Source organism: Toxotes jaculatrix, chromosome 16 (assembly GCF_017976425.1).
Source record: "Toxotes jaculatrix isolate fToxJac2 chromosome 16, fToxJac2.pri, whole genome shotgun sequence".
Lineage (NCBI taxonomy): Eukaryota > Metazoa > Chordata > Actinopteri > Toxotidae > Toxotes > Toxotes jaculatrix.
In genome coordinates, this window is record NC_054409.1 from 7,915,126 (window position 1) to 7,942,561 (window position 27,436).

Genomic DNA, 27,436 nt, shown 5'->3' on the forward strand with positions numbered 1-27,436 from the left:
ATCCTGCATCCTGTCTTCAAACCGCTGTCCTCTTAAAGCGAGTGAGAGAAGACCTGTCACATGGACCAGATAACTCTACCATTTGTTTGTCTGTTGATAGAAGGATACTGGTGAAATGTTCAGCCATGGACCAAGGAACACCTGATATATCACTGTGTCAGTACTTGCTATGTCAACCACGTCATATTGGCAACCACTCCCACTACATTCTGCTCCATTAATCTAATAAATGAGATATGAGTATAGTACAGCAGGTACTGTAGGTGGACTGCAGCAACCTCCAGCCAATCTCAGTCAATGTCCATGCATTATATTTTTTCATATAACATGTTTTTTTGTTTGTTTTTTTATTTTGTTCTTTTATTGTTTTTCTTTCTCTCATGTTTTATCATTTCCAAGAAAGAAACTGGTATATAACTACAGATTAATGGGAGGGTTGATATAATCTAGTAATTAGTTCTTTTCGAGAAATTTTCTAAGAAATTATTAGGAAATCGCTGACTGAATTAAACTGCTATAATTCTGGGACACAATTGTGTAATTGCAACAAACTGTACGACACATGCACAGATGAAATCCAGTGATCCTGTTAAATCTGATCATTTGAAGTCACATCTCATGAGCCTGACTCGCTTGTACAAAGCTGTAATTTTCCCGGCAGGATCTACGTCGTTCCAGGAAATCACGGCCTTCATCGGCCAGTTTGTCTGTCATTGTGTATTTTGATGCTGATCCAGACGCTGATTAAAAATTTAAAACATTTTGTACTATTTGAAAAAACAAATGTAGAGGACTGTGCAGTCTTGGCTGAAGTATGCACTCTCTGAGTGCTTTCATGTTTACAGAGAGATTAAACATGATTCAGGAAGTTACATTTCCCCCAAATATGTGAACTGATGTGTCTGACATTTGTATTTTTGTCAGCTGTGTCAGAAAAGCACAGTTAAGAACAAAAGAATAAGGAGAACAAGAAAAAGAGGTCACTTCAGTGCTGAACACAAGGTGAGCTGAATATTTTTTTGCAGCGTGAGTAGCGGTGGCAAACAGTGAGAGACTTGATGTGCACGGTGAGAGGTCAGCTATTCGTGGCAAGTGTCAGCTCCCTGTGTGGGTTAAACCGAACCGTTTACTGCTGAACACCCCTCTTGTTACCCGCGTCCTTCAAGCTCAAGCCCATACACACACACCAAAAATAACAGGCCATCCATCACATCATGTCAACAACATACATTTACCTAATGAAAATAACCGGCAAACAGTGCATTAACGCACGGGCCTCTGAGGCGAAGGGCTTCACACACGTAAGCAGGGACTTAGCATGTAGCTGTCAAGAGCATCCTTGAGTGCTTCTGAGGACATAAATCATATAGAGCTCTCTACTCCAAGCTACTCCAAATGGATAGCTATACATCACTGGGCTCATCCTGCTTTGACTTACAGAGCTAACAGAAGAGAGGTCACGCTGAGAGGAAAACACACCAACCGCACAGATCTGTTTATAGATTCCCTTCACAAACCACCCGTTTTTAGATCACTGCTCCACCAAATCAATACATGTGCATTTGTAGTTTTTTGTATTCTCTAAAGCATCATAACTTCTGGATTTTTTAAAGCCGTCATGTACAGTATCTTTCAAGCAGTCACAGGTTTATATTAACTTCCTTTGTACCTGACGAGGTAAAAGACGATCTGACATTCGAGGCCTGCATTTCAACGGAGAGCAGCAAATTTTTACTGCAGAAAATGACTCAGTATCCCTCTCATCACTTCTCTGTGTGAATATTGTTTGTACTCAAGGTTCAAGTCTGAGAAGTCATTATGCAATACAGGGCTGCACAAAGAAATGCAGCGGTAGTCATATGGATTTTATTTCACAACAATGTTGAGCAATGAATGTAATGGTCTTTGGCAACTCACCAAGGACGTTCATACTCACAGCAGGTGATGGAAACATAAAGGTTACTGTGATGGATTTACTTGTTTCAAGCAAGATTTTCACAACATATCGAAATATATGAAAACCAGTGGCTAGGCTTTTGGTATGCTTTGGAAAATGGTCAGCACTAATGTGCAGTAGGTCAAACTCTGCTTTAAAATAAGTAAAGTAATAATAATATTGAATAAGTAAGAATATTATTATTATATGTTATTAAGAATAACAAGTTCCTGTAATTATGAAAGACAGACTGGAAGCATCTCTTGTACATTAGCTGTATTAGCGATTTTCCTCCATGCACTAACTCACATTTAACAAAGCCATCTCCACTGCAAGTCTCCTCCTCACTGTGAGTGCCACTGTCTTACAGTGAATGGAAGAATGTAAACATGATCACTTCAGCCATTGATTGCATGGCAACAGTGTCCCGTTCAACAGCGAGACGAGGTAAACTTTTCCATCATCGCTCTATGTCACAAAGTGAATGAAAGAATGTAAACACATTAACTGCAGGGTATGTAATTAAAGCACAACACAGCCTGATCATATGTGCAACATCTGCCCGGTTGTATCAATAGGTGAAAACCAGCATGCAGCTATAAATCCCCTTACTTACAGCAGGAGCACCACACACTGTGACACACATACACACACACACACACATATAAACTAAGCTAAATACCACACAACATGACCATGTTAGAGGCAGAAAGCTCCAAGTTGCCGTTCAGGGTAATGAACCATGACCTGTGTTTTGATCTCCCTGTCAAAACTCACAGGACAGGGAGATCAGCCTCAGCTGGCAGGCAGAACGCTACAACCTCTGGCCCAAACAAACTGCTTTCATTTAGGCCCTGTGCTGAGATTGTACCTTTAATTCCCCCTTTAACACCACTGCAGCTAAAAAAATGTTTTTTTTTAAATATTATATGACAGTATTACACATACAGTACATACTGTAAATCTGTATCTGCTTGTTCCAACATTTTATCAAAGTTGTAAGTTAATCTGAATAAGTGACGTATTCAAAACTAAGATGACATGTTTATTGTGGCTGTACTGTTCAATCAAAGCAACATATTCCAGATGTCTCCACAGTTCAGCACCATACTTTGTGTTTTTGGAAACATTTTGGGATCTTGAACCTTCGAATTTTAATAGGCCCTGATTTGATGACAGTTGGTGGTTTGTTGGGTCTGATCAAACCACATCCACACAGTCCTGGTGAAGCAGATTAATTAAGACTGTTAAACTCTTTTTAACTGGTTTTTGTAACACTTTTCAAAACCAAGGATAGACAGTGCTTCATAGTCACAAAAAGATGACAAGATTGTTTGCATTAATTATCAATAAAATACCTTTATTAATAAAAAATAAAAAAAAGCTTTGTTTGGGGGACAGTGTTTGTTTGAAGTTAAGTCACCAAAAGTCTTGAACTTTGAATGTGGCACAACCAGGAGCCATTCTTCTTAGGACCTGAGAGGCTTGGTGAACCTGTAAGGGGCCAGCAAGTCACTCATATATGGTTGTCTATTTAAAGCATAAAAAGTAGGGCTGGATATGGCTGGATTTAGTTCTTAATGATTTAGCAACATCAAATAGAGTTGTCTAAGGTGATTCTCAGATTTTATCCTAGAAACGTAAATTTCTTCTACATTCAACAAGTGAGCAGCACTCTTCTTTCCTTGAACATAAAACAGTGTAAAGCCACATTATTGGCTAAACTGTAAACACCATTCCTGGTTATAAAACTGTGGATCAAAGATTTTATTTTCTCTGGCAAATGTGAAATGACTAATACATGACACATCTATATTTTCTAGGCCGACATGTGCAAAACAGTTGAGCAATAATAATAAACATATTTGTGCATATTTTATAAACGCTATCCCATTCAGCTACACCTGGACTGTCAGTCCAAGTGCAGACTAAGCACAGACATCCACTTTAACGATCACTTTGAGTACAGACGGGACAGAAACTGAAAGTCTGCTCGCTAATTCATCCACACTGTTTCTAATGACGTCAGCCTGATATCTGCAGACAGCTGTTAGCTAGTGTTAGCTCACCAGCAGGGACAGACTTAATGAAGCAGAATCCACTCACTGACTTTCAAGGTCTCACATCTCATACAATATCTCTTCAACAAACACAAACCGAGAGATTAGATCAGTACGCAGTCTTGTTTCAGTCTATTCCTCACACTGATACAATCTCCAGATACAAAACTATTTTCAAGCTCTTACTTTTCATGTGATACCACCTGCATTAGGACACAGGACACTGCACAAGAGCCTGTAAATCCTCTCCTGTATTTATTCCTGATTCAACTCACTGATTTCCCATGACCCCCCCCACCCCCCACCCCCCCTCCCCGGACTGGTTCTTGGTCCCCCCCCTTGTGCCACCTCATTTTAAAAAATCCTGGAATCGCGCTTGTCACCACGTTTCCCAAATACATACAGCTGGACATCATCAGCATAGCAACGGACATCATCAGCACAGCAATGATAAGAGACACAGCCAACCTGTCAACAAAAAATGTCAACAAATAGGGAGTGAGTAGTGAAACAGGCCCCAAAATAGACCCTGGAGGAACTCCACAGGTCGGAGGAGCACAATCAGACGCTGCCAGCGATGGATACAAGAACAAGTCAATGCCTTTAGTCATGAATATCAGAGTTAGACATAAATACTTTTCTGGGGCTGTTAGTGCCATTCTGTGTTATGTTTTCAGTATTTCAGAATGAAATGTATCTGTACATATCCAGTATATTAGTATTGTACACTCCCAAACAGCTCGTCCCAGCGTCTCGCTCAAATCCAAAAATGTGCAATAAATTGTGAATTTCCATGTGTGTTTCTGTGCGTGTGTGCTCGAGTCACTTTGTAGCAGCAGGGATGCCTCATACAGTAACTCTTCCTGACAGAGCTGCTCTACTCAAGGGAAAACATATGTGCCTCCCTTCCTGCGTTGACACGCGTTGACCAAAATATGCATATGAATGATTCATGGGATCATTGAAAACAATACCAGAGACACGGACTCACACACTCCCTATTCTTACACAAGCACACACACACAGATATGGAAATTCAACAAAGAGCGCTTCCTGTCAAGAGCTGCCTGTCAGGAATTACAAGCAGCCTTTTATCTAAAATTGTCTCAGTGATTTCCAGAACATGATTCTTTTTTCCTGTTCGCCTTTTTGAACCTCTTACACATATCAACTTTCACGGTAGTCAGAGGGACATCGGGCTGTCTCACTTGTTGAGCTTGGCAGGGATGATACTGATAGTGTGGGAAGGAACAGCCTCTGTCGATTTCAATTTATCAGAGTATCTCCGCTTTGAGAAAAACACACAGGATGGAAGTGAAGGAAATGTTAAATTAATCAGGAGTCCATCCAGCTCCTCGTTTTTCGGTATTATAATCTGGTGAAGTTAAAGGTTGCTTCACCCAGATTACAAGAAAAAAAATTCTCACTTATCATCTCTAGCCATGCAGAAGCACTATCAGACTGGGCAATGAAAAGAAATGAAGTGTGTGTCTCACTTGTTGAGTTTAGCCATGTAGATCTTGATGTGGCCGAAGTCGGGCCTCTCTGCGGGGTCTTCGGCCCAGCAGCCCTCCATCAGGATGGTCAGCTCCTCGGAGTGGCATCTGTTGTCCGTCGTTGGCCTAAAGTACGGTTTCTGACCGTTCCTCACCTTCTGTACGATTTCTGCGGTGGAGAGGGCAGAGAATTTGGTTTAGAGTGAGAAACGCAGTGTGGGTGTGTACGTCTGAATGAGCGGGATGTACCGAAGTACCTTACAGCTGCAGCTGAACATTGCTGCATTAGGTGTATGTACATGCTGTGGACAAAATACATACAACGAAGTGTAAAACCTTTATGGCACATAAATACTCATTAAAACACCTCATGTGGCCAGGTGCAACCAGAAACAGATAATCTGCCCATGGCTTTTGAAATCTAAGGCCTCTGATGTTTTGCTCACCACCAACACAACTTTTCCCCATGTGTGAGTGTGAACTCAGTTTTCTAGATTTACACTTCTGCAGCTGAAAAACATTTACCGGTACTGAGCTTGTATTTAACTAATAACTCCTTTCTGCTGTCGTAATGTTGCTGCAGTGTAAATGATTTGTCTTTAGGGATTTCACTATGGTTCTAATTTCCCTCTGTTTCATTTGTAGGTGCGGGAGATGCTGCACTCAGTGACTGCTAAACAGAGTGAACTGTCAAACCTCAATTACTATTTTCAGGAATACTAATATTCTTTTGATTGTTCTGTATTTCTGTGAATGTGCTATTTCTAGTGGATGAGCCTTAATATATTCCACAGTGCAGACTAACATTTTTTTCTGTTGCTGATTTCTCGTCTTATATTCATTAATAATATCAATTTAAAAGTTTGTAGGAGACATCCTTCCCACAATTATTCCTCCACATCCTCTGCTTTCTGTCATTAGTTTCATCATTAAAGACACCACAAAATTACAATCACAGTGCTGGTTAAAACACATTTAGATTCTAGAGAACAGGTGCAGGCATTCACCGCTCTCAGCCTGTTAATGGATAAGTATCAAGCACTTGTTCAACCGGCATCGAGCATGACTGTGAATAAAAGGGTAATGAAAGTCATCCCACGGAGGAAGCACCCCAGGAGAGTTTTACACATCCACTCTGGATGTGTGGAAGTTGTAGTGAAGATCTTGAACTGCTTTGAAAGTTTTTTTTTTCCCTAGTGTCATTAAGCAGAAGCAGCAGTGGAGGTAAAAGCGGTGGTGCTGGTGAAGGAACCGTTCAAACCGCAATCGCCAACATGTGTGCAGGAAGGTGACGAGCCAAAGTGTCGGCAGCCATTAAGCTCAGGTTTTCTTTAAGTCTTAGTTAACTTGAGAAGATAGCAATGATGTGTTAGAGTTTTCCAGTAAATGTAAAGGCTAATGCAAATTTATTCCAAAATACATCTGAAGCTGAAAGGCTCAAACAGTCTGAGTTGGACAAATGAATTATAAATCTCCCAAAGTTGGAGTCTTTTTAGTACTGAATTTCCTCTTTATGGGTCCTAGAGGAAAAACAGTGTTTTTGGAAGATAACCATTTGTCTAACTCAGACTGGTGAAGCCTCATATTGGCTCTGATTAACCTTTGGAATTAATTTTTCCACAGAAATGAACTGTGGATTTGATCCACCCATCAGGAATCCCTTTGGAAAGCATCTCTTTGCGGCCAGTTTGGGAGAGGAGAGCAATTAAAGCGACCAGCAGTGCCTCCAAGCAACATAAGGGCAACTGAGGATTGTTTTCCATTTGAAAAATGTGAACCTGTCCTTTCATGTATTGTGGGGCAAACGCCTACTTGCCTCTCCAGCCATTTAGCCTCTCTTATTGGCTGGGCTGCAACAGCTGGACCAGCCCTATAAACGTGAATGAACACGAATGTCTGTCGCTGACTGACTGGCTGGCTGGCTGACTGACTGACTGGCTGACTGGCTGGCTGACTGACTGACTGACTGGCTGGCTGACTGACTGACTGGCTGGCTGACTGACTGACTGACTGACTGACTGACTGACTGGCTGACTGACTGACTGACTGGCTGGCTGACTGACTGACTGACTGACTGACTGACTGACTGGCTGACTGACTGACTGACTGGCTGGCTGACTGACTGACTGACTGACTGGCTGGCTGGCTGACTGACTGACTGACTGGCTGGCTGACTGACTGACTGACTGGCTGGCTGACTGACTGACTGACTGGCTGGCTGACTGACTGGCTGGCTGACTGACTGACTGACTGACTGGCTGGCTGACTGACTGGCTGGCTGACTGACTGACTGGCTGGCTGGCTGACTGACTGACTGGCTGGCTGACTGACTGACTGACTGGCTGGCTGACTGACTGACTGACTGACTGACTGACTGGCTGACTGACTGGCTGGCTGGCTGGCTGACTGACTGACTGACTGGCTGACTGACTGACTGACTGGCTGGCTGACTGACTGGCTGACTGGCTGACTGACTGGCTGGCTGGCTGGCTGGCTGACTGACTGGCTGGCTGACTGGCTGGCTGGCTGGCTGACTGACTGACTGACTGGCTGGCTGGCTGACTGACTGACTGGCTGGCTGGCTGGCTGACTGACTGGCTGACTGACTGACTGGCTGGCTGACTGACTGACTGACTGACTGGCTGGCTGACTGACTGACTGGCTGGCTGACTGGTGAAGTTATACCATTGATCGGCCGACCCAGTGTTTCTATAGCTTCTATTGCAGGCAGTGTTGCCAACTCAGCACCTTTATCACCACATTCACTGACTTTTTGCGTGTAGTGATTTTTTTTTCAGGCAATGTTGCGGTTAAAAAAAAATCTGAATTTGAGCAGCAGCTTGGAAATGGCTTAGACTGACTGCAGGTTAACATGTCTCTTATAACATATAATAACTTAAGCTGCTTCCAAAAATCCAATTTTTTGTGTTTGATTTATTTTACGCTCATTATTCATTTTCCTTATATGCGCTTTGTTTGCTTTGTTGTCTCAGAAATGAGATGTGTTGATTTTTGTGACTACACCTGCCTCTGACATCTGGCCAGCATGTGTTCGTTGTTTGTGTTCATGGTAGTCTGACCTCACAGATGTCCCCTTTCAAATGTCAGTGAAAAGCCAATGAATGATGCTCCTGTTGTGTGAACATCCGTCTTTTCTGTCCTTGCGCTTCAGTCATGAACTCTCCAGAAATACAGTAACCCTCAGACTGTTTGTGAATTAGTGACTTTAAACTTTTTTTTGTGTGCTCATGTTTTATATGTTAGTTTGCTTATTTAAAGGATCCAGATCATTGGATGCCACAGGGGTCAGCTGACTTCCCTGAGGCCTACAAAAGACAGTTGTGTTTACCTTTGGGGCTGAGGTCCATGCCTTCCACGTAGAAAGGCCCATTCCTCAGGGCTATTTCCTGCAGTATGATGCCGAAACTGTACACATCACCCTTCTGAGTCCCTTGAGGAGGATGGCGATCGTATATGAGCAGCTCAGGAGCCGTCCAAAGCTTCTCTGAAAAACCAGTCAGAGCGAGAGACACTCTGAAAACATCTGAAAGGCAACAGCAGCTGGCGTTTTTGTGAATGAAAAGTTTAAGTACTGCGGCCGAATCAACTCTAACTTTACTTACTTGCATAGAGTGCGTGCGAGTCATCATTTTCGCAGGATGAACGGAAGCCGGCCAAGCCATAATCCGTGATTTTCAAAACAAATCGACTGTCCACCACGCAATTAGATGACTTCAGATTTCCATGGCAGCCTATGTAGCTGTTGTGGAGATAGTTCATTCCCTGGTGGAGAGGAGCGTTAAGTCAAGCATTAAGGGGTGTTTTCACTCTGTCTCTCTTTCTCACTTTTCTTTTTTTTTTTTCCTCTACAGCAAATCAGACATGAAAACACACAAATCCAGACATATGGAAATAATATGCTTTGACAAGTGGATCTATGCTGAAGGTTTTGAAAAGATGCCGTGTTTCAAGGACGGCAGAGTCATGGGGGAATTTCTGTGAAATTACTGTTAATTCCTTTGGGAAGGGGGAGGCGGGTACTGAATGTACTCATGTTCAATATTTTGTGGAAACGGTGAGTCAAACATCCCTAAAAGCTTCTCCAGCACCTCTTCTCTCTAGAGCGCTGCTGCTATCTGCGTGGAGCTATTTAGCTGCAGTGCTTCGTCATGGACGTAGTTCAATACCGAATCCAACCGAGAGACCGATCTCCTGACAAAAAGCCTCTTTATTAAGACGGATTGAAAATAATCTTCTAAAGTACGTCCATGATTAGTTCTGATTAAGCTGGAAGGAAATTTTAGCAACGTTTATGATTGTTTCTGTCCCACTTTACACTACATAATGGCAATATTTACTGTAGTTTCATTCACTGCACTGTGCCAAAAATACTTTTCTGTGCATGTTTCTCTGCCTCACGCGCACTTTCCCTGTCCATGTGAAACCATGGCAACCTAGACATATTTTTGTGCGTCTCTAAGGCACACCAAGCAACTTATTTAACACCGAAAAGCAAAAATCGATGCCTCTGCCCTGCCATTGACTTCTGGTTTTTGTTTACAGTGCAGTCTGACCACCACGTACCTTCACAATGTCATTGATCAGCGAGTAGCGGAACATCCAGTCCAGGTTGATGCTCTCATTCTCTAAAATGTCCTGGAGGAACAAAAACAAATCAAAATTAGAAAAGAAAACTTTCCCAGACGAGGAAAAAAATGTAGCTTCTGCTTCATCTTTTGAACTCCCAAGGGCTTCTCAGCAGCCATTTCAGTTTATTTTGGGACTAAATACAGAACCACCTTCAGACCAGAAGCCGTACTCTTTTTCATTCTATGGGTCACAGATTCAGCAGTGCAGGACGTTAATGAATAACCCTCAAAAGCCCTGCAGCCAGCCAGTTACTGGAATCTGGGCTTTGACGCTGAGCCACATCACATCAGTTGCAGCTATTTGTCTTTTACGCACACGACCTGCTCTGCAAGGGTGAGTGATGAAGTCCATGGCTGAGTTTCCCTTTGTTTCCCAGCTCGTCCATTTTAAGAAGCTGCTGGCATGTTGAGAACACTGAGTGCAGGCCAAGAACAACTTCACTTGGAGAAAGTATACTTCTTATGACAAATAACAAACGGATGAATGTAAGATAAAGACAAAAATATGGGCATACAGGCAAGCACACTGTATGCTCACTGTGGACTAAATAAGGTGATAGCCAAGCGTGTAGAGCTCCGTGGGCAGAGCTCACTATACACACTGCCAGGAATAGGTCGTCCACGCTAAAACTGTTTACTCTGGTACTAGCACTGTAATGTTTGACTTGTTGTTTAATGTTTGTTTGTTAGCAGACATGTCGAAAGCCTGTTAAGAGCTACAGATGAAATCTGGTGGAACATTTGTCAAATCACGAGGAAAGAATCAAGGGTTTTTCTGATTTTTTTATGTGTTTTAAAACATGTTGAATTTTTTTCATGAAATACTACACTGACTTAAGTGTAAAAGGAAACAGTGAAAAGTGCTGATGAGAATTTTTCCAGATTTTGTCTAAAATCTAAATCAAAAGCCAAAGATAGTCTGTTTACATTGATATAAAGAAAAGAGGATCAGCTAATCCTCACATATAGAACCAGATAATGTTTGGTATTTTTCAATGATAAATGACTTCTTTAATGAATGTGATCAAAATTGTTGCAGAGCTATAACTGTTTCTTGGTGACACACGTAATTACACAGACATGAGAGTGGTCTCGATCTTCTCATCTAATGCTCAGCAACAAAGTGAACTAGCACCTTTTGCAAAATTTTGAGCTTTGTTCCTTTAATTTTTTTTGGTTTGTTTCTCAACAAATAGAACTGAAATTTCTGTTAAATGATAAATGTAAAGAGAGACTGTACAGCCTCAGCAGAGGTGTGGCTCTCTCAAAGCTTTTTAGTTTGCTTGTAAAATTGCTCATTTTTAGAGGAAACAGTGATTTGATTTTCAGATATTGGTTGATCAATTTCAAAGATCCCCATCAGACATTTTTCAAGACGTATAAAATACTCTGCTTGGAATAATAATTTGAGTCGGATGTGGTCTTTTTTTTTCCACAAACAGAATTGCCACATTAAAATAAAACATAGAAAAAATGGCACCCACTCCTTCTTGCTCTATGAATCTATGAATATGCAAATATTTCAAAAGCTTAACTACTGGACAAAAGATGCCTCCTACTTCAATGTAACGTCCATTCTCAGCGTATGTGCTTTGGAGGTTTCAAGTTCTCACATCACACTTGTGAAAGCTGCAAATTGGATTGTAAGAGGCTCATAGTTGTGATGTCACAAAATCCTTGAATATATGAAACTGTTAAATTCAGATTCACAATGAGCGCAGCAAAACTATCTACCTTTATAAGATGAATGTGAGAACAGCAAACAACACATCATTCTACACAGTGAAGGTCTGAAATAACAATAAGCAAAACAGAATTTTGAGTTTTGATTACCTGCAGGCTGCCTCTGGGACAGTACTCTGTTACGATGCAGATGTTGGGAGGGTCAATGCAGGCCCCGATGAACCTGGTTAAATGGTTGAACTGAACGTCTCTCATCTGAAAATAACCACACAAACACAGTGCAACTGTGAGTGTAACTCTTTCCAAACATCACATTCCCAAACCCCATGGAAACAGAGGACGGGGGAGAGGACTGACGGTTCATTTATATACAAAGTTTTTAGAATATCGTTGCCAGCAGTTCATCGAAATAGTCTATTTGCAGTCAGCTCGTTGGCACGGTGTCTTTTTCTACGTGTTGAGACGCATTCCTACTCAGGGCACCCAGTTGAAACATGTGCATGTGCATAAATTGCCCTTGCAGGTTATGAATGAGCCAGTGTGCTGGGGATGATGAAAAAAAAAAAAAAAACGCTGAGGTGTTGAGAGGATGTACGAGCAGGAATATGAGAGCGGAGAAGGCAAAACGTGTAAAACTGCTCGACATGGAAAATAATCACTAATCACACACTGGTTTTTACGATACAAAAAGTCTTCCAAAACATGAATCACTTCAAATATAAAAAGTATGAAAACAGAGATGTTTGAGGTTAAGTGATTAAGAGGGAACTTGGAGAACATTTTCTGGCAGATTCCTTTTATGAGAAAGTGTGAAAAAGCCCAGTCATTTTCTTTTATAGAAACAAGCTACATGGACGTCCTCCTTCATTCCAGCCCCTGTGAGCACTGACGGAAGCAAACCCCCCCCCCAAAAAAAGAGAAAATCTTTCAGCAGCCGGTGTGAAACTTCTAAAAACAGTGTTCATAATTTCAACAGTGTACTTTTCTTCTTTGAGCGCAGTGAGTGACAGCCGCTCTCACCCCAAAAACCAGGGAGTTAGTCGCTCCTGTTTCACGGCTCGGGAGATGTTAGCCTACCCTTTGGCCTATATAATTTCCCCTGCTGCATGCTGGTGAGGAGGAGGAGAAGGAGGAGGAGGCGGTGGGAGGTGGGGTGGGGGGGGGGGGGGGGTGCTGAGGGGGAGGAGGAAGAGGAGAGTGCGCTGGAAGATAAGTGGTTAAGTTTCCACTGGCAGATCAGTCTCTTCCCCCATCTGGTCGGCTTTTTCATGAGCTGAGGTTTGACAGCCGATCAGGCCCCCGGGGCATCTGAGAAGCTGCCAGCTCAGACAGCAGCCTCTCTCCCATGTGTGCCTGCTGACTGACCCAGAGAGGCCACAGAGGCATCTGAGAAGCCCAAACTCCTCTCCTCTCCTTCAACTCACTCGAAAAAAAAAAGGACTGAAAATACGGATCCGAGACACAGGGAATTTGAGTAAAGAAAGTCGAAAGCTAAAAGATGTTGAAAGTGAAGAAATGGCCAAAAATCTTCCCCATGAGCATCCATCTTGTTCATGAGCGCGCGTGTAATTTCCGAGTTTGGGGCTTCTTTGTGCCACACTGTGTTTCCATCACCAAACCACATAAATTGTGTGGAATTTTTTTCTCCCTCAGCTTCCTTATCGCTCCCTCGTAAATACTTTCCAGCCAGAGGGACCTCTTCATCACCAGCTGCTGTCGCTGATGTTGAAGAGTCAGTTTAAAGATGTTAATTCTTTGCTGCAAGTGCTTGAGTAACAAGTGACATCCTGCAGTTTAACCGGTCGCAGCCTCCCTTTGAGCACGCTAATGAGGAGCCAGTTTCCACTCATTGCTTTCCAACAGTTCCAAAAAGTAAAAAATAAAGGTTTTACTGTCCCACTGATTCAGAAAAAAAAAAAAAAAAATTCTAAGCCAAAGTGGTGGAAGGTAGTGTACAGTGGATTTCAGAGGTGAAACACCCGCCCACTGTGGCTGGAAACATCTCTAATGACAGCGGTGAGAGTGAACCAGAACAGTGAAGCTGTTAAAACCAAAACAATGAGCTGAGGAGCTGGGTGATAATTATCTGTGGATTTATCAGTACGTGAACACCTGTCATATGCACATATGTCATTTGATCCTAATATTGCAGCTTTAAATAAGCAAATGTAATTGTAATCTGCCCATTAGATTTAGATTTTTCCTTTGTACAACAATAATATTATATTATGAAGTTATTCTATTATTATATAATGACTTCAATTGTAGAGCACTTTTCTCAGCATAGTTACAAAGTGGTTAAACAAAGAACATAACAGAGTAATAAATTATACAGGGAAACATACGACCAGATGGAATGATGTAAAAATAGTAAGAGAGTTTGAATGAAATGTTTAAAAGAAACTGAGAAAAACAAAAACATGCCAAAAATAGATTTCACAAAACTTTCAAACACAGGTGATTTCTCCCTTTAAAAAAAATTATACAAACCTTTGGTCCAGGGATAAACTGTTGTGCAGACTGTAATGTAATTATGACCTTTGTACACAGCAGTGCTGGAATTTTTTCATGGACACATGGGGGGTACAAAAGATAAGGTTTGGAGGCAGACAGTAGATAGGGGGTGGGTAGGGAGGGGAATGTGTGTGCGTCAGTCTATGAGTGAGTATCGCAAACACTATAAGTGTTTGTGATTTGTATGACCGAGACTACCAGGATGTTTACAGGCCAGTTCATTAATACAAAAAGATTAAAAGCAATCCCTCTAAGGGCCACAACTTTTAATGAACACTTACATGTTTGAGTTCCAGTAAAACTTGTCTGGTCAGTTCTATCCTCTTCTTGTTGACATGTTTGATGGCCACCAGGTTCCCCTGTGTGCAGCACAAGAAGAGAGACAGCAATCAATCCAATGGATGATGGAGACTCCAGTTTATACAAAGCCTTTTATTATATGAAAAGATAAAAGACTATGACGAGGATGCACTTTTGACTACATGTAAATAAGGCGGGAAAAGCGACAACAGCAACGCACACAGATTCTTAAAAAAAGCACAAATAAGGATCATGAAAACAGAGCGAGGAAGGAGGAGAGAGCAGCATCTTACAGAATAGCCTACAGGTACATTTGGGACCTGTTTCAGTCTGCTGCAGGAGAATAACTGCATCCTGTCGCTTTGATATGTGAGGATCAGTTAAACGAAGGAAGCGAGGTGAATTCCTCGGAGCCGGAGACGTGACAGACTGGCAAAAAAAAAAAAAAAAACAGCCAATTGCTCAGGTGTGAGTCCACGTGAGAGCTTTAAGGTTAGGTCAATACAAAATATAAGAGCTGATGATGACTATGTTTGAAAGCAGACATATTTGGTGTCTGACTGCTGAATGAAAAAGCAATTAATTTCAGAGTTTATTTTCCAGTATTTGCAGGCTGTCTTCTCTCTCAGTTTGTTCTTTGGTGTCAGATTTAATCACCTCTGGCGTGTATTGAATTTGAGAAGTGCATCAGTACCTCCAATGGTCCACGAGACGTTCAAGAGGTACCGTGACATCAGTGTTTATAGAAAACCTGCATCATGCAGCTTAAAACAAAGGCAGTTATCTCATTATTCAGCAGCCTCTTTTTGTCACATTTCCTCACACCTCCTCTGTGTTAAACGGATAAATTAACCGCAGCAACAGCTTGATGGCCATGTCCAGACTGCGAGGCGGGGGTGTGGAAACAGAGAAAGAAAGAAAAAAAAAGAAGAAGAAGAAGAAGAAGAAGAAAATTGACACACTCTGCAGCTCACATTAAAACCAACTACCTAAATTCGCCCACGCTCTCTCTTTCTCTCTCCTCTCCAGCTCTCAGGCTTTCTCCGCGAGTGTGCACATATGTGGGTGGGAAAGGAGTGCGCAGGAGTTGAAAATGTCAGAACTCACTAAGCCTTACCTTAAAATAGCCTGTTTTTGCAAATAGCTGATATTTTCCATGGGCAGTTATCAAGGAGCCATAGCTGGAGCCTCTCTGAGAAGGTGGAAAGGAGCAGCAAGGAGAAATAAATGTCAGTTAGCGTGTGAAGATTAGAGAAAAGATGATTAAATCGTGGTCATTTAAGACTGTGCTTCCACTTCATTCCTAAAAGGGTTCATTCCCCCCGACAATCGTTTCCAAAATACTTTTCTCTGTGCAACATGAAATTGCCTTTCACTTAGATTTGAGAAAATAAAGTCTTTTCACTTTTTTTACAAACACCAACTCGAGTCCTTGGGCGAATGTCTGCAGTGCACACAGAGTGAATAAAAATCAAGTGGGCGCACTGAATACAAACAGCCAGCACAGTCAACTACACATTTGTATAGAATGCAAATATTGGCAACACATGGCACACTGGAAAATACACTGGTCTGGAAAATTACTGTGTTTTCCACACACACACACACACACACACACACACATTATCCTAGGAATTGGACCGAAAACCAGTAATGAAAAAGGTGTGTGCATGTGCTTTTCATGAACGCTTGCACGTGTGGGACGAAGCACAATCCAAAGGAGACGCGTTTCTAAGAAAAACCACAAACTGGATTTTAATACGCAGCGCACAGTGTGTAAACAGGGTGAAGCCCTAAACTTCAAACATGTCAAATTAGCATTTTCGATTCCTGGTGGGTCCAATTTTACAGTAGCAGCATCTCGAGACTGATAATCAGTCCTGTGTGAATGAAAGCTGTGGACCCAGTGCTGAGTCTTTCCCACTGGCAAACATGACAGTGGAACCTGCCAGAAGAACAACAACTTGTTAATCGCACTTCGGTGGCTCTGCCAGCAACACTGACGGAATAAACAGCAATATAAAGCTCAGATTTATTAAGAAATATTCATGTGGGTGTGACATTCAGCTTTTTCACATTTTGTATCACATTTTCTCTTTTGCCTCAGTGTAAGTACATAGTTTTAGAAGATCCATCTACCTGTGAGAGGGTGAGTCGACTGCCGGCTCGTTTGTGGTATTTATTGGGGCTCTCAAACTGAAGGTCCTCCCACCGAATCCTCCACAGCATTCCAGCCAGCTCTTTCTCCAGCTTCAGTTTCCTGCAAAAGGGAAAAACCAGGTGGTGAAATCAACAAGGACAGCAGCACAAAGAGCAGAAGAACAATCGCACACAATGAGCACCGGGCTGGCGATGTTGCAGAGGTCGTGAGCTGATGTTTTTACCACAAAGTTGTGACTCCACAGGTTGGAATCTGGCCTTTGAAAAAAAAAAAAATTAATAAAACTCCTTCAGAAGGTGGTCTGTTGACTCACGGTTTTACTTTGAGGAATTAGTTTATGAGATTTAAAACAACACAGGCTTAATCTGGCAAGTCACCTTTAACAGAGCTAATTGCTCCATTTGCGCATTTGCGTCTGATCTCCATCTTTCTTGGACGTATTTCCTGAGATAGTGGTCTCAGATCTGACTGCAAAATGCTTCACGTCCAGCGTTTGCAAATAGTTATGTACATGTGTTGATGAACGTGGGCTTGTGTGTTTGTGTTTTATTAGATTTTAACTTTACTGGTGCGTATGTTCTTCTTATTGAACTTTGATGAAGTGGAAAACCATTTTTTTTTTCAGGTGAGTATTTTTATAGTCCTGGACAAAGAGCTCTTTCTTTTAAACCCATGCTGAAACACAGCACACAACTACACATCCACAGCAAAGACCTGGAATTTAGTGAAATCGGTACCTTAAAGAGAAATGTTGGTCAAAAGTCAAATCAACACAAAAATAACTAGTTGCCTTTTTTGACCTTTATGAAAAACTTTGGATTGTTACTTGTGTTTTGAAATGATGAGTCGATTGATGCTGAGTGCTCATTAAAGTTGTTAAATAAAGGTTCTCATATCTGCCTGCATGAACTTCCTTTAAGGTAAAACTACAGAAAGCTTTCGAACCTCTATTTTAAATAAAGCTTCATGGTGGAGACTTGTTCTGATGACTCATGGGTCTTTTCTTCTGTGAAGAATGAAAAAAAAAAAAAAAAAAAAAAAGATAACCATGATGAAGATTAGAATCCACTTCGATTCTTACTCCCACGCTCTTTATTTTTAACAAACTCACTGAAAGCGGACTCAGATGTTCTAACCTTATCTCAGCACTAATGCTGTTATTAAAATAACTCCCAACTCAAAAACTGTAAGAGTTATGGTTCCTTAAAACTTAAAAAAACGAATGTGAACGAACCACTAAAACATACATCTACATGATTTAAGAGTTATGTAATGGACTTAATGTATTTAATAGTCTTTTATAGTATTTTATCATTGCTTTGGCTCAGTTTTCAGCTGTAATCCTAATTTTGGGCTTAAAATCTCACATGCATCATGAAACATGTTTATCAGAGCATCGGAAAAATGCATCAGTGAGTTTTAATCACTGTTGCATTCAAAATAAAATGGTCATTATCAAACACTGCGGTCAAACTAACTAACTCTCAGCACAACAGGGCTCGCAATGGTCATTTCCTTAAAGATAATACAATGGCCAACAAGGAAAATAACTTAAAGACAAGTCAGTATTTGTAATCATGCAGAATAAGACTTTGGCACTGAAAATACACTGAGGTAGTCCTCAGATGTTTGAAAGCATAAACCACAGACTGCAGTAATAGAAACTCAATATGATATTCTACAGTGAAAATATGAAAGGAATGTATTGCATTTGGAGAAATGACGAGCAATTATGTGAGTATTAGTATTAGTACCTCCATAGTGTTGTTAAGTTATGGTTATATTTGCAAATACAGGGATTTAATGGTATGTATTTCTGGGTCTCTGTGCTAATATTAGGTCATTTGAAGTGGCTGGAACCAGAGGACTGAGCGTTTGTATTTAGAGAAAGTCCTTTGTAGCCCCAGTTATGTTGGTTACATGGATTTCTGTGACTCTTTCATGTTATTAGGTTTGGTTATTATGTTATATTATGACATTATTATAGGTTACATTTTGTTAATTTATACTACGTCACGTTGTCTTAGGTTATGTTGTGTTATGGTAAGTTAGGTCATGTTATGTTACATAATGTTAGGTTAGTTTAGGTTAGGTTAGGTTAGGTTAGGTGAAGCTAGGCTAAGTGTTTGTGCAGTGTAAATAGATTTCAGAGTAAAACTGTGTTGGCTGGTTCATTCAGGAGTCTCCTTTGGCCCAGTCAGTAAAATTATTCAAAAGGTACAATATAATTACGTGATTCATCACTTCCCTCAGTTTTACCCTGATCAATTCTGGGTTCTTGTTCTGTGACTAAATTAATTAGTCATTTACAGGTCAGGGATATTTTTGACATGTTTTGAGAGTTATTTTTGAGCATCAGTCTGACTGGCAAACACCAAGAACCACAGAGGGGAAGAGGAATTCCAGTGAATCAACACATGTGGGGCAAATCTCAGAGGAGCTGCTGTTTCTTGACACTGAATGATTTACAACAAAAACACTTTCAAAAATAAAACTATTAGTCCAAAGTTGTGAAAACCTCTTTTTTTTTTTTTTTTTAGGGGGAGGAGGAAATTCATTGTCAGTTTGAAACACTTAGAAATGAAAAACGAGCAGAGCCCACACATTCCAGTCCAATCTAAAAGGTGTAAAATACTTCCAGATGGCTGCAGGAAATTATTGCAGCGTTTGCATATCACCGTGTTTTAGCCTTTCCCCGAACCATCCCAGTTGGCCTCAAAAGTGGCCTGCTTTTTTTTTTTTCTTTCCTTTTTTACTTCTTTTTCACCAGGGTAAACTGTTTTGGTGGATCCAAAAACTTGAAGAGATTCTGATGCTTGTTTGCGCCTACAAATACTCCAGACCGTGCCTATGTGAAACCATTTTCAGAACAGGAAACACCATTAAACCACCGGTGCCCTCCAGCCCCATCCATGAAAAAAAAAAAAAAAAAAAAAAGAAAGGTATTTTTCTATTTAAAGAGCCTCGTTTAGAGACCTCTGGCAGTCAGAGGGGCAAAGTGTGGGGCTCCACACTGGGCCTATTGTTTCATAAGTCCCATATGTGAATACCTCTGCTGGACCAACCCCTCCATTAAAACAACAGAGCCACTGCTGCTCTGCTCAACATCCCCTCACACTGCTGCTGCTGCTGCACACCAGACTCCAAAATCTAGTGGGAGCAGCCGAACGTCCACCTGGTTAAATCCACTGAGCACTGCAGGATAATATTTAACAGCGCGATAAAATGTAGAAATTCTTGAGTCGTCTTACTTTATTTTCACAGTTTTGTATACTGCAAAAAAGTTTGGTCTGCGCTCTAGTCCTAAATTATTATTTGTGAGAGTAAATAATCTGTTTTTCATAGAAATCAGCTTGTTTCAACAATACTGTCCCAGAGCAGTGATCTACTTTACTCCACCTTGTTTCAGGTACCGACGCTTCCTGAAAAACAAGAGCTTTTCAGGAAACCTTTAACTTGTTTTGAAGAAAGATGAGACCTAGAGGCTGAATTTGAGGCTAAATTACTTATTAACATCCCAAATCTCATGTTACAGTGCATGTGTTTCACCACAAAGCAACACAAAGATAAAGTCAGTACACAGGTTGCTTTTATTAAATTGCATATTAAACAAATTTTTTTTCTATTGTGTACATTTCACACAGGCAACAGTTGCGAGTTGTATTATAATAGAGGAGCAATCTATTACAAAAAAATTAACCAACCACCCATTTGTTATACAAAATACACCAATAATTTCATAGCGCAGAGCTTCCTCATGTCATTGCTTTTTTCTGCCCTGTGAAATAGATTTAAATCCCCAAATTTATCCCAAAGAGATTCAATTAATCTGAGTATAAAACTTTTTGCTATATGTATTTAAAAAATAAAATGTAAGCAGTAGCAAATATATAATTAATCAAAAAGATAATATATTTTCTATTTAATTCTTCTTATTAAAAAAATTTAAATAAATATTAGAACTATATTATATAATATATAATATATTCACCATATAAACTGCAAGCCTATCTGCATTTCAAGCTTGAAAAACTGATCCACTGATTGATCTGAGACGAACAACTAACAGTGACAGTAAACATTTTAGTGGTGTTTTTGTAGGTCAAGTACTGAACATGGAGGCCTTTCAGCAGCTGGTTGATCTTTAAGACGGCTGTAAAAAGCTCTGCTGTCTGCCTCGCTGTCCATCAGCAAAGTTCCACTGGTGTCTGCAAAAACAGGAAGCGATTTGTTAGCCTTTGGTATCAAACAGAGCCGTCACAGAAACACTTCCAGCTTCTAAAGACGGTGTATTTTATGCTTTTTTTACGTGAACAGAAGGATTGCATTTACAGTTTCACGGTCGTGAGGCGCAAGAAGTCGACTCCAAATCCAAAAAAGGACAACATGTTCAGGTCTGTGAGAAATGGCTTTCCATATATAAAACTGTTACTGATGTTAATGGTCAATCTAAGTATAGTCTGACAAGAGCAGAGAGTGCAAAACTGTGGGTCAGGACCACAAATGCATCACAGAGTTTCCCAGTTGGGACAGAAATAGTTACATGTTGCCATAAATTATATTTTAATATGTAAATATTACACTTGGATCCCAGACTATATAAAAAGAAATCCAAGAAAAAAAAAGAGGGTATTTCACAAAACTTACCGGCCAAGAGTCCAAGAAAGCTAGCTAGCTGGTAAGGAAACCGTGTTGTACTTGCTGTGCTGTGAGCTGAATTAAAAAAAAAGCAGAAAAGAAAATCTTAATGTTTACAGAATTAAGTGCAGGCTGTGCGTCTAATTATCTGGGTGATATTAAACATGATCAACTCTGATTCAGATTTATTGGATTTACCTCAGGTGGAGAGCTGCTCCTCCATCTTTCTTCCACCATTCCTCTGATCAAAATCCATTCTGATTGGCTGGTGATTAACACTTGTTTGTGTTAATAGTCGGTATTAGAAAAGTGATCAGATTACCGTCGCGATTTGTTAGTGACACGTAAATCAGCTCCCCTTTACTCGAAAATCATTGTGTTTATCGGTCGTGAGCATAATTAGAAATGCCGTGTAGAAGAAGACAACTTTGTAGAAGTGATGAAAAAGGGGAAAAAAAGAAACATTAATTTTCTTTCATTACATGCAGATTTTTACCCATCATATTAAGCAGAATTTACTAATCTTGCAGTACCTTAATTGCTAATATTGCTAATAGAATGCATTATTAATTTACTGTGTAAAAATTTCATTTGAATTGATTTTTACAGCTGAATGAGCAACAAAGTTATAACTTTCTTATTACATTATGTTATTTTTGTCTCTTGCAGAGTCATAGAAGTATCAGAAGTCAGGCATAAAAGTCAAGTGAAAAAAATCTGCCAGAAAAGTAAGTTATTTAACCTGTTTGAATGTTATTCAACTTGTTTCGAGGCTGCAGCCAGGATTTCAGAAACAACCCCTCTCACAAAACGTTTTACTCAACACCACAAAAAACTCTGCCTTTTATATTTTCTCCACATCATATTCATTCTTTTAACTGTTCTGGCAGGTTTGGGATAAATCTAATCTCACTACATGATGGTCGAAATTCAGTTTGAAAGAATTATCAGTCATACTAGTAGGAAAAATACAACTAAGAATTTTTTTTTGCCAACAGTCACTTTGAAAGATATTGGAAAACATATTTTGAATGTACACATGATGTTAAAAATCCCAGGATTCCCAGAAACAGTGCTGAGAACATGACCTCAGCCACACAGTCCATAGCCACAGTCAAGTCAACTCTATTTAAGTCATATAGCCTAAAATCACATCTTTATAATTCATACAGCGTACAACACCCACTATCCTAGACCCTTGATTCAAATAAGAGAAAACTCCCCCCAGTAAAACCTTTGAAAGGAGAAAAAAAAAAAAAACTCAGGTTCTTTCTGTTTCAACAAAGTGTAGAAATGACCTTCGCTGCAGCATAACACAGAAGAAAAAGACTTGATTCTAGAGAGTTGATTTGCATTGGAAGCACATTAAAATGATCTTGCCACAGTGGCAGATGTTTTCAATTGTACAGTTTAATACTCAATTATAGACAAAAATGACTTCACTGGATTGAGATTTTTGCTGCGCAGAGGTTTGTTTTGCTGTGTAAGAAATACAGGTTTGTTTTTGAGTTGAAAACCAGGCATCTCTGTGCTCGACTAACAGGATTTTAAAAGGTTTTTATGAGCCCAAAGACGCATGACAACCAACAAACAAACATGTAATCCTTTGAGAGAAGTACAAAAATCACCTAGACTGATGTTTTCCACCTGACATCAGCAGTGTGTGAATTATTAAAATAGGTGGCGTTTAGCCTTAATCCAGAGCTAAGAGACTAAACTTAATGAACACACTAATGATCATTAAATGAGAATAGCAGTAAGGGTTGTCTGGGGCCAGTATATGAGCTCACTTGGCAGCTTAAACACACTTCACCACTGCTTTAACGCCGTCACCTGCTGAGCTGTTTCCATGGCAACAATCGTGTAAATACCACACTGGCACCTATAGCAGCACGACCCATAAATCCTGTTTCAAACATCTCACTCTCTCTCTCTCTCTCTCGCTCCCTCTCTTTCTGTCTTTGCAAGAAAAAAAACTCTGCTGTTTGAGCTAAAAGTAGTGCAGACGGGAAGCGTCAGCTCGACGAGATCAAACTCACCTGTAAATGAGGAAACTGGAGATTCCAAAAATGATGAGCGCTAAGCCGGATCCCACAGCTACAATACCCAGAACTGGCAGGTGACCTGGAAACAGGAGAAGGATTCCACACTCAGTTGTCTCTCATATGTTCAACAGATGTCCACATTCATATCTTTCAAAAGAGGAAGAAAAAAAAAAAGAAAGAAAGTGCGTGCTGTGAAAAATACAGCCCTGACTTCCTGAAGTACAGCTGCACTGCTTTAGCAATCTGTCAGCTGCAAACACCAGCAATTTCCCACACTGACACTGCTTTTATTTTAAAACCCTAATGGAGACTAATTGTACCAGCTGCTGTAATCACAGGATAAGCTGACACTCGTCATTGGGGAAATATAATTTCTAACACTAATCAACAATAGATGTTTCACTTCAGTGCATGAATGAAATGGTGAACTGAAGATTCAGAAGATTAGAAGTTACTAGCAATCACAGTCTGCACTATTCATCAGGTTCACTCTGTGCAGATTTGAAGTTTTGTTAAAAATGTGTGTACATTTGTAAATAGACGAAAGACAAGCTGTCCAAAAACAAGTCATTTGGCCAGATGTCATTATATCTGCCATCGTGGATTTTCAAAAACAATGACTTCCAAATGTGGGTTTGTCAATATCTCAGCTTCTATGTGGCCTGTTGTCACGCTGACAAGGAATTAAACACTTTTCATTTTGTCATGGTGCACTCTTACCTGCAAATACAGTAAAAATAGAAACCGTTAAATGAATAGATCAACATTTGCATCTATATTTTCATTCTGAAAATCAGGTGAGACAATTGCTGTCACCTGCAATATTTGCACAGCTGGAATCAGGACATGTTTAGCCTAGCTTAGCATAAAGGCTGGAGGCAGGGGGGAAACTGCTAGCTTGGCTCTGTCCAAGGGTAAACAAGAGGTCAGCGGCTCTGTGAGGCTGCACATTGGTGCTTTGATCTAAATGCCTACACCCTAACACTTTCTCCGCGGCAACGCCAACATGCTCATATTTAGTAGGTAAAAACGCTGAGGATGATGGGAATGTCATTAATTTTGCAAATTAACCAAAATTCATTGCCAAAATTCAAACCATACACAAACAGAAATGTAAAATGATCATTTGTGGTTTTAAGGGGAGTTCCACTGTGAAACTATTTCTTGACTAAACAAGAGTTTATCCATCCACCCAGCACTTCTGGGCAGCATCTCGGCCTACTATAGCACTGGCTGCCAGACAGAGTCAGTGAGCGCAGGTCGGTTGTGCAGAACTGAACGCATTTATGGCATTTATTGCTTTACCTGCTTACTAGCAATTTACTCTCAAGCTACTCTGTATTGTCCTCTTTGTTACTGGGATTTCACAGTTTGATATTACTTGCAGTTTTCCCATTCTTTTAATAAAAAAAAAAAAAAAAAAAAAAAAATGGTACTAACAAAAATCCACAGTATATTGGCCTTCTCTGTTTCTTTACTCTGTAGATTAAAGGATGTTAAACGATGTCACTGCCCTTTGTGTGTCCGTGAGACTGTTAGTCGTCAATATGTTTCTGCAAATTCCATAGCATTCATTGTCCTTGGTGCTGAAAGCAATACTGGAGAAGGCGACATCCAGGCTCTCAACTCTGCAAATTATTTGCGGATGGCTCCAGATTTTGGGATAGAGTAAGATTTATTGCCCCTCCACTCATTATCCTTCCTTCATGCCAAAATACATTTATAATTGCAGTGGTTTTCCTCTCCAGTTTATCATCTGTGACATTTCCCTCTGAAACCGTCACTCTCTTCATACACCAAAGACCATTTCCAGCACTTATCTTTCGCACTGCTTATTATTCAAGCAAATATTACACTCCTAGATTTACTCTTATACCTCACTGAGACAAACAGTTGGGATGAAACTGAAGAAAAACAACACATTTATCATCACAGCACCAACATGAAACTATCATAGGCCCTGTAGAGATTGCAATAATATCCATCTGACAAGCAATTCAATCTTACTCTAAGTCAAGAAAAAAAAAATCTATCATTTAGCATGGGATAATTTAACTTGATGTCAATGCTATGCATGAACTCCCTTGTCACAATTGTTTTCATGCAATTTCAACATCAGTCAGTCAACTTCATGCTGCTTGTTTCTAAAAAATACTTCAGTTCAGAATTAGATACAATCATCTCTAGGCAGTGGATTATGTGTCCTATTATGATGGAAGAGACAGAGTTGTCATACCATCATTGCAGGATGGGTCATCTGTGGAAAACACACAGGGGGGGTTATCCAGCGGTGGACCGCCGCTGGGCCAGTGGATCTTCTCTGTCTGGGACCAAATGATCTCTTTGGTGGTTCCATTGTAGTACGCGACAAGCTGAAAACACAGAGGAATACAGTAATTAAAATGGATGAAAAAATGCCATAATAATTTATAATTTCTTTGTCTTAATCAGTGCAATCTCTAACTACAAGTTTCTTTCATCAGTCTGCTGGAAGCTGGCTGGCATTAGCATTTAGCTCAAAGCACTGCTGTGTCATAGAGCCTCAATGGGCAGCTAGCATGACTGTAGACTCCTAGTCTTCTGACTGTTTAGCTATCTAAAATACTTTTACTGTCTAAAAATGTCTATATTGTTTGGTCCTTCCCATCCTGCTGTTGTTACAACTATGTCTGAACCTGAACTAGTAAACTGGACTGGCTTCTTTTGAGTCGCTGGAGTTTAACTCACCAAGATTTACACCAGAAAAGGTAAAAAAAAAAAAAAAAATCATATTTAGATGTCATTCCTTACCAGACAAATTGAGCAAACCACGAGACATACTATAGAGTGAGATTATATTCCAAGGCTTGAATTTTAGTAATTTGCTTTATTACAAATGTCTGTTTTTTTTTTTTAAAGAGGTTGTCCTACATCTAGAACAGAAATTAGCAAAACCTTTTGGGAAATATGCTAGTTAGCTTTCTTGCCGAGCGCTAGCAGCTAGCCTGGCTCTGTGCAAAGTTTAAAAAAAAAAAAAAAAAAAACAAGTTTCTATTTGAATAATTAACATGTGGTATGTTGTTCGTTTCATCCACAGACAAACTGCTTCTTGGCTTTCTGAACTCTGATGGTTGTCTTCTCCTTCAAGTGTATAAGTAAACGCAGCATTAATCCAGCAAACAACCTTTTCTTGAAATTCCCAGAAACTTAATTATCATGTTACCTTGAATTTAAATATTTCCTTGTAAGCACAATTACATGAAGTCCACCAATGAGACATTTAACTTCTCTGGAGACAAAACAAAACTCTAATTCAAAACCCCAAACCATGACCTTTTGATAACCGGCTTAAAAAACTAAGTATGAATTAATATGTCAGTATAATCAGACACCTAAGTCAGAATTATGAGACAATATCTTGATATCTTATAATAACAAGACCAGAAAATGGTATATACTATTAGGCTATTGGTTTTAAAGTTCATTTAAAAGCTACATTCTGGTGTTTCACAGAAAAACATTTTGCTTTTACTGTGACATTTGACTCAAACCTATAATCTAATCAGGGAGTACATTTACACAAGTTTGACCAACATCCTGCATAGCTTTTGTGTGTGTGTGTGTGTGTGTGTGTGTGTGTGTGTGTGTGTGTGTGTGTGTGTGTGTGTGTGTGTGTGTGTGAGCTTTATTTTGATGGTACAGCTCCATGAGCAGCATCTGTTGTCCTGCTGTGAAACATGACTCTCAGTAGCTGGAGGAGTTTTTATGTTTTCCACCCTTGCTCCCAGCATGTTGTATGCCCTCTCTGCTAAAACCTTGAAGGCCATCACCCCTACAGAGGGTCATCAAAACAATGCAGAGTGTGACGGGTGAAGGGACAGAGGCTGCACAGTCTGAAATAGCTCCAGGGTTTCAGTTCAGGGGCTGTGTTTACTGCATTCCCCTGCCAAAAGATCTCCTCCGACAACTCACTTC

At 40.2% G+C, this 27,436-nt stretch overlaps 1 protein-coding gene across 1 annotated transcript in view; it reads right to left on the minus strand.

The window, feature by feature from the left end:
- LOC121195322 (atrial natriuretic peptide receptor 2) overlaps nucleotides 1–27,436 on the minus strand; it is a 55,157-nt gene that overhangs the window by 8,858 nt on the left and 18,863 nt on the right. Inside the window, exons 6-15 of the mRNA XM_041058729.1 lie at nucleotides 25,719–25,854; nucleotides 23,477–23,561; nucleotides 16,778–16,898; nucleotides 15,756–15,830; nucleotides 14,620–14,697; nucleotides 11,975–12,079; nucleotides 10,077–10,148; nucleotides 9,116–9,275; nucleotides 8,842–8,997; nucleotides 5,493–5,661 (exon numbers count right to left, since the gene is read on the minus strand). Of these exons, the coding sequence (XP_040914663.1) occupies nucleotides 5,493–5,661; nucleotides 8,842–8,997; nucleotides 9,116–9,275; nucleotides 10,077–10,148; nucleotides 11,975–12,079; nucleotides 14,620–14,697; nucleotides 15,756–15,830; nucleotides 16,778–16,898; nucleotides 23,477–23,561; nucleotides 25,719–25,854 (1,157 nt within the window). The remainder of the gene's footprint in view (nucleotides 1–5,492; nucleotides 5,662–8,841; nucleotides 8,998–9,115; nucleotides 9,276–10,076; nucleotides 10,149–11,974; nucleotides 12,080–14,619; nucleotides 14,698–15,755; nucleotides 15,831–16,777; nucleotides 16,899–23,476; nucleotides 23,562–25,718; nucleotides 25,855–27,436) is intronic.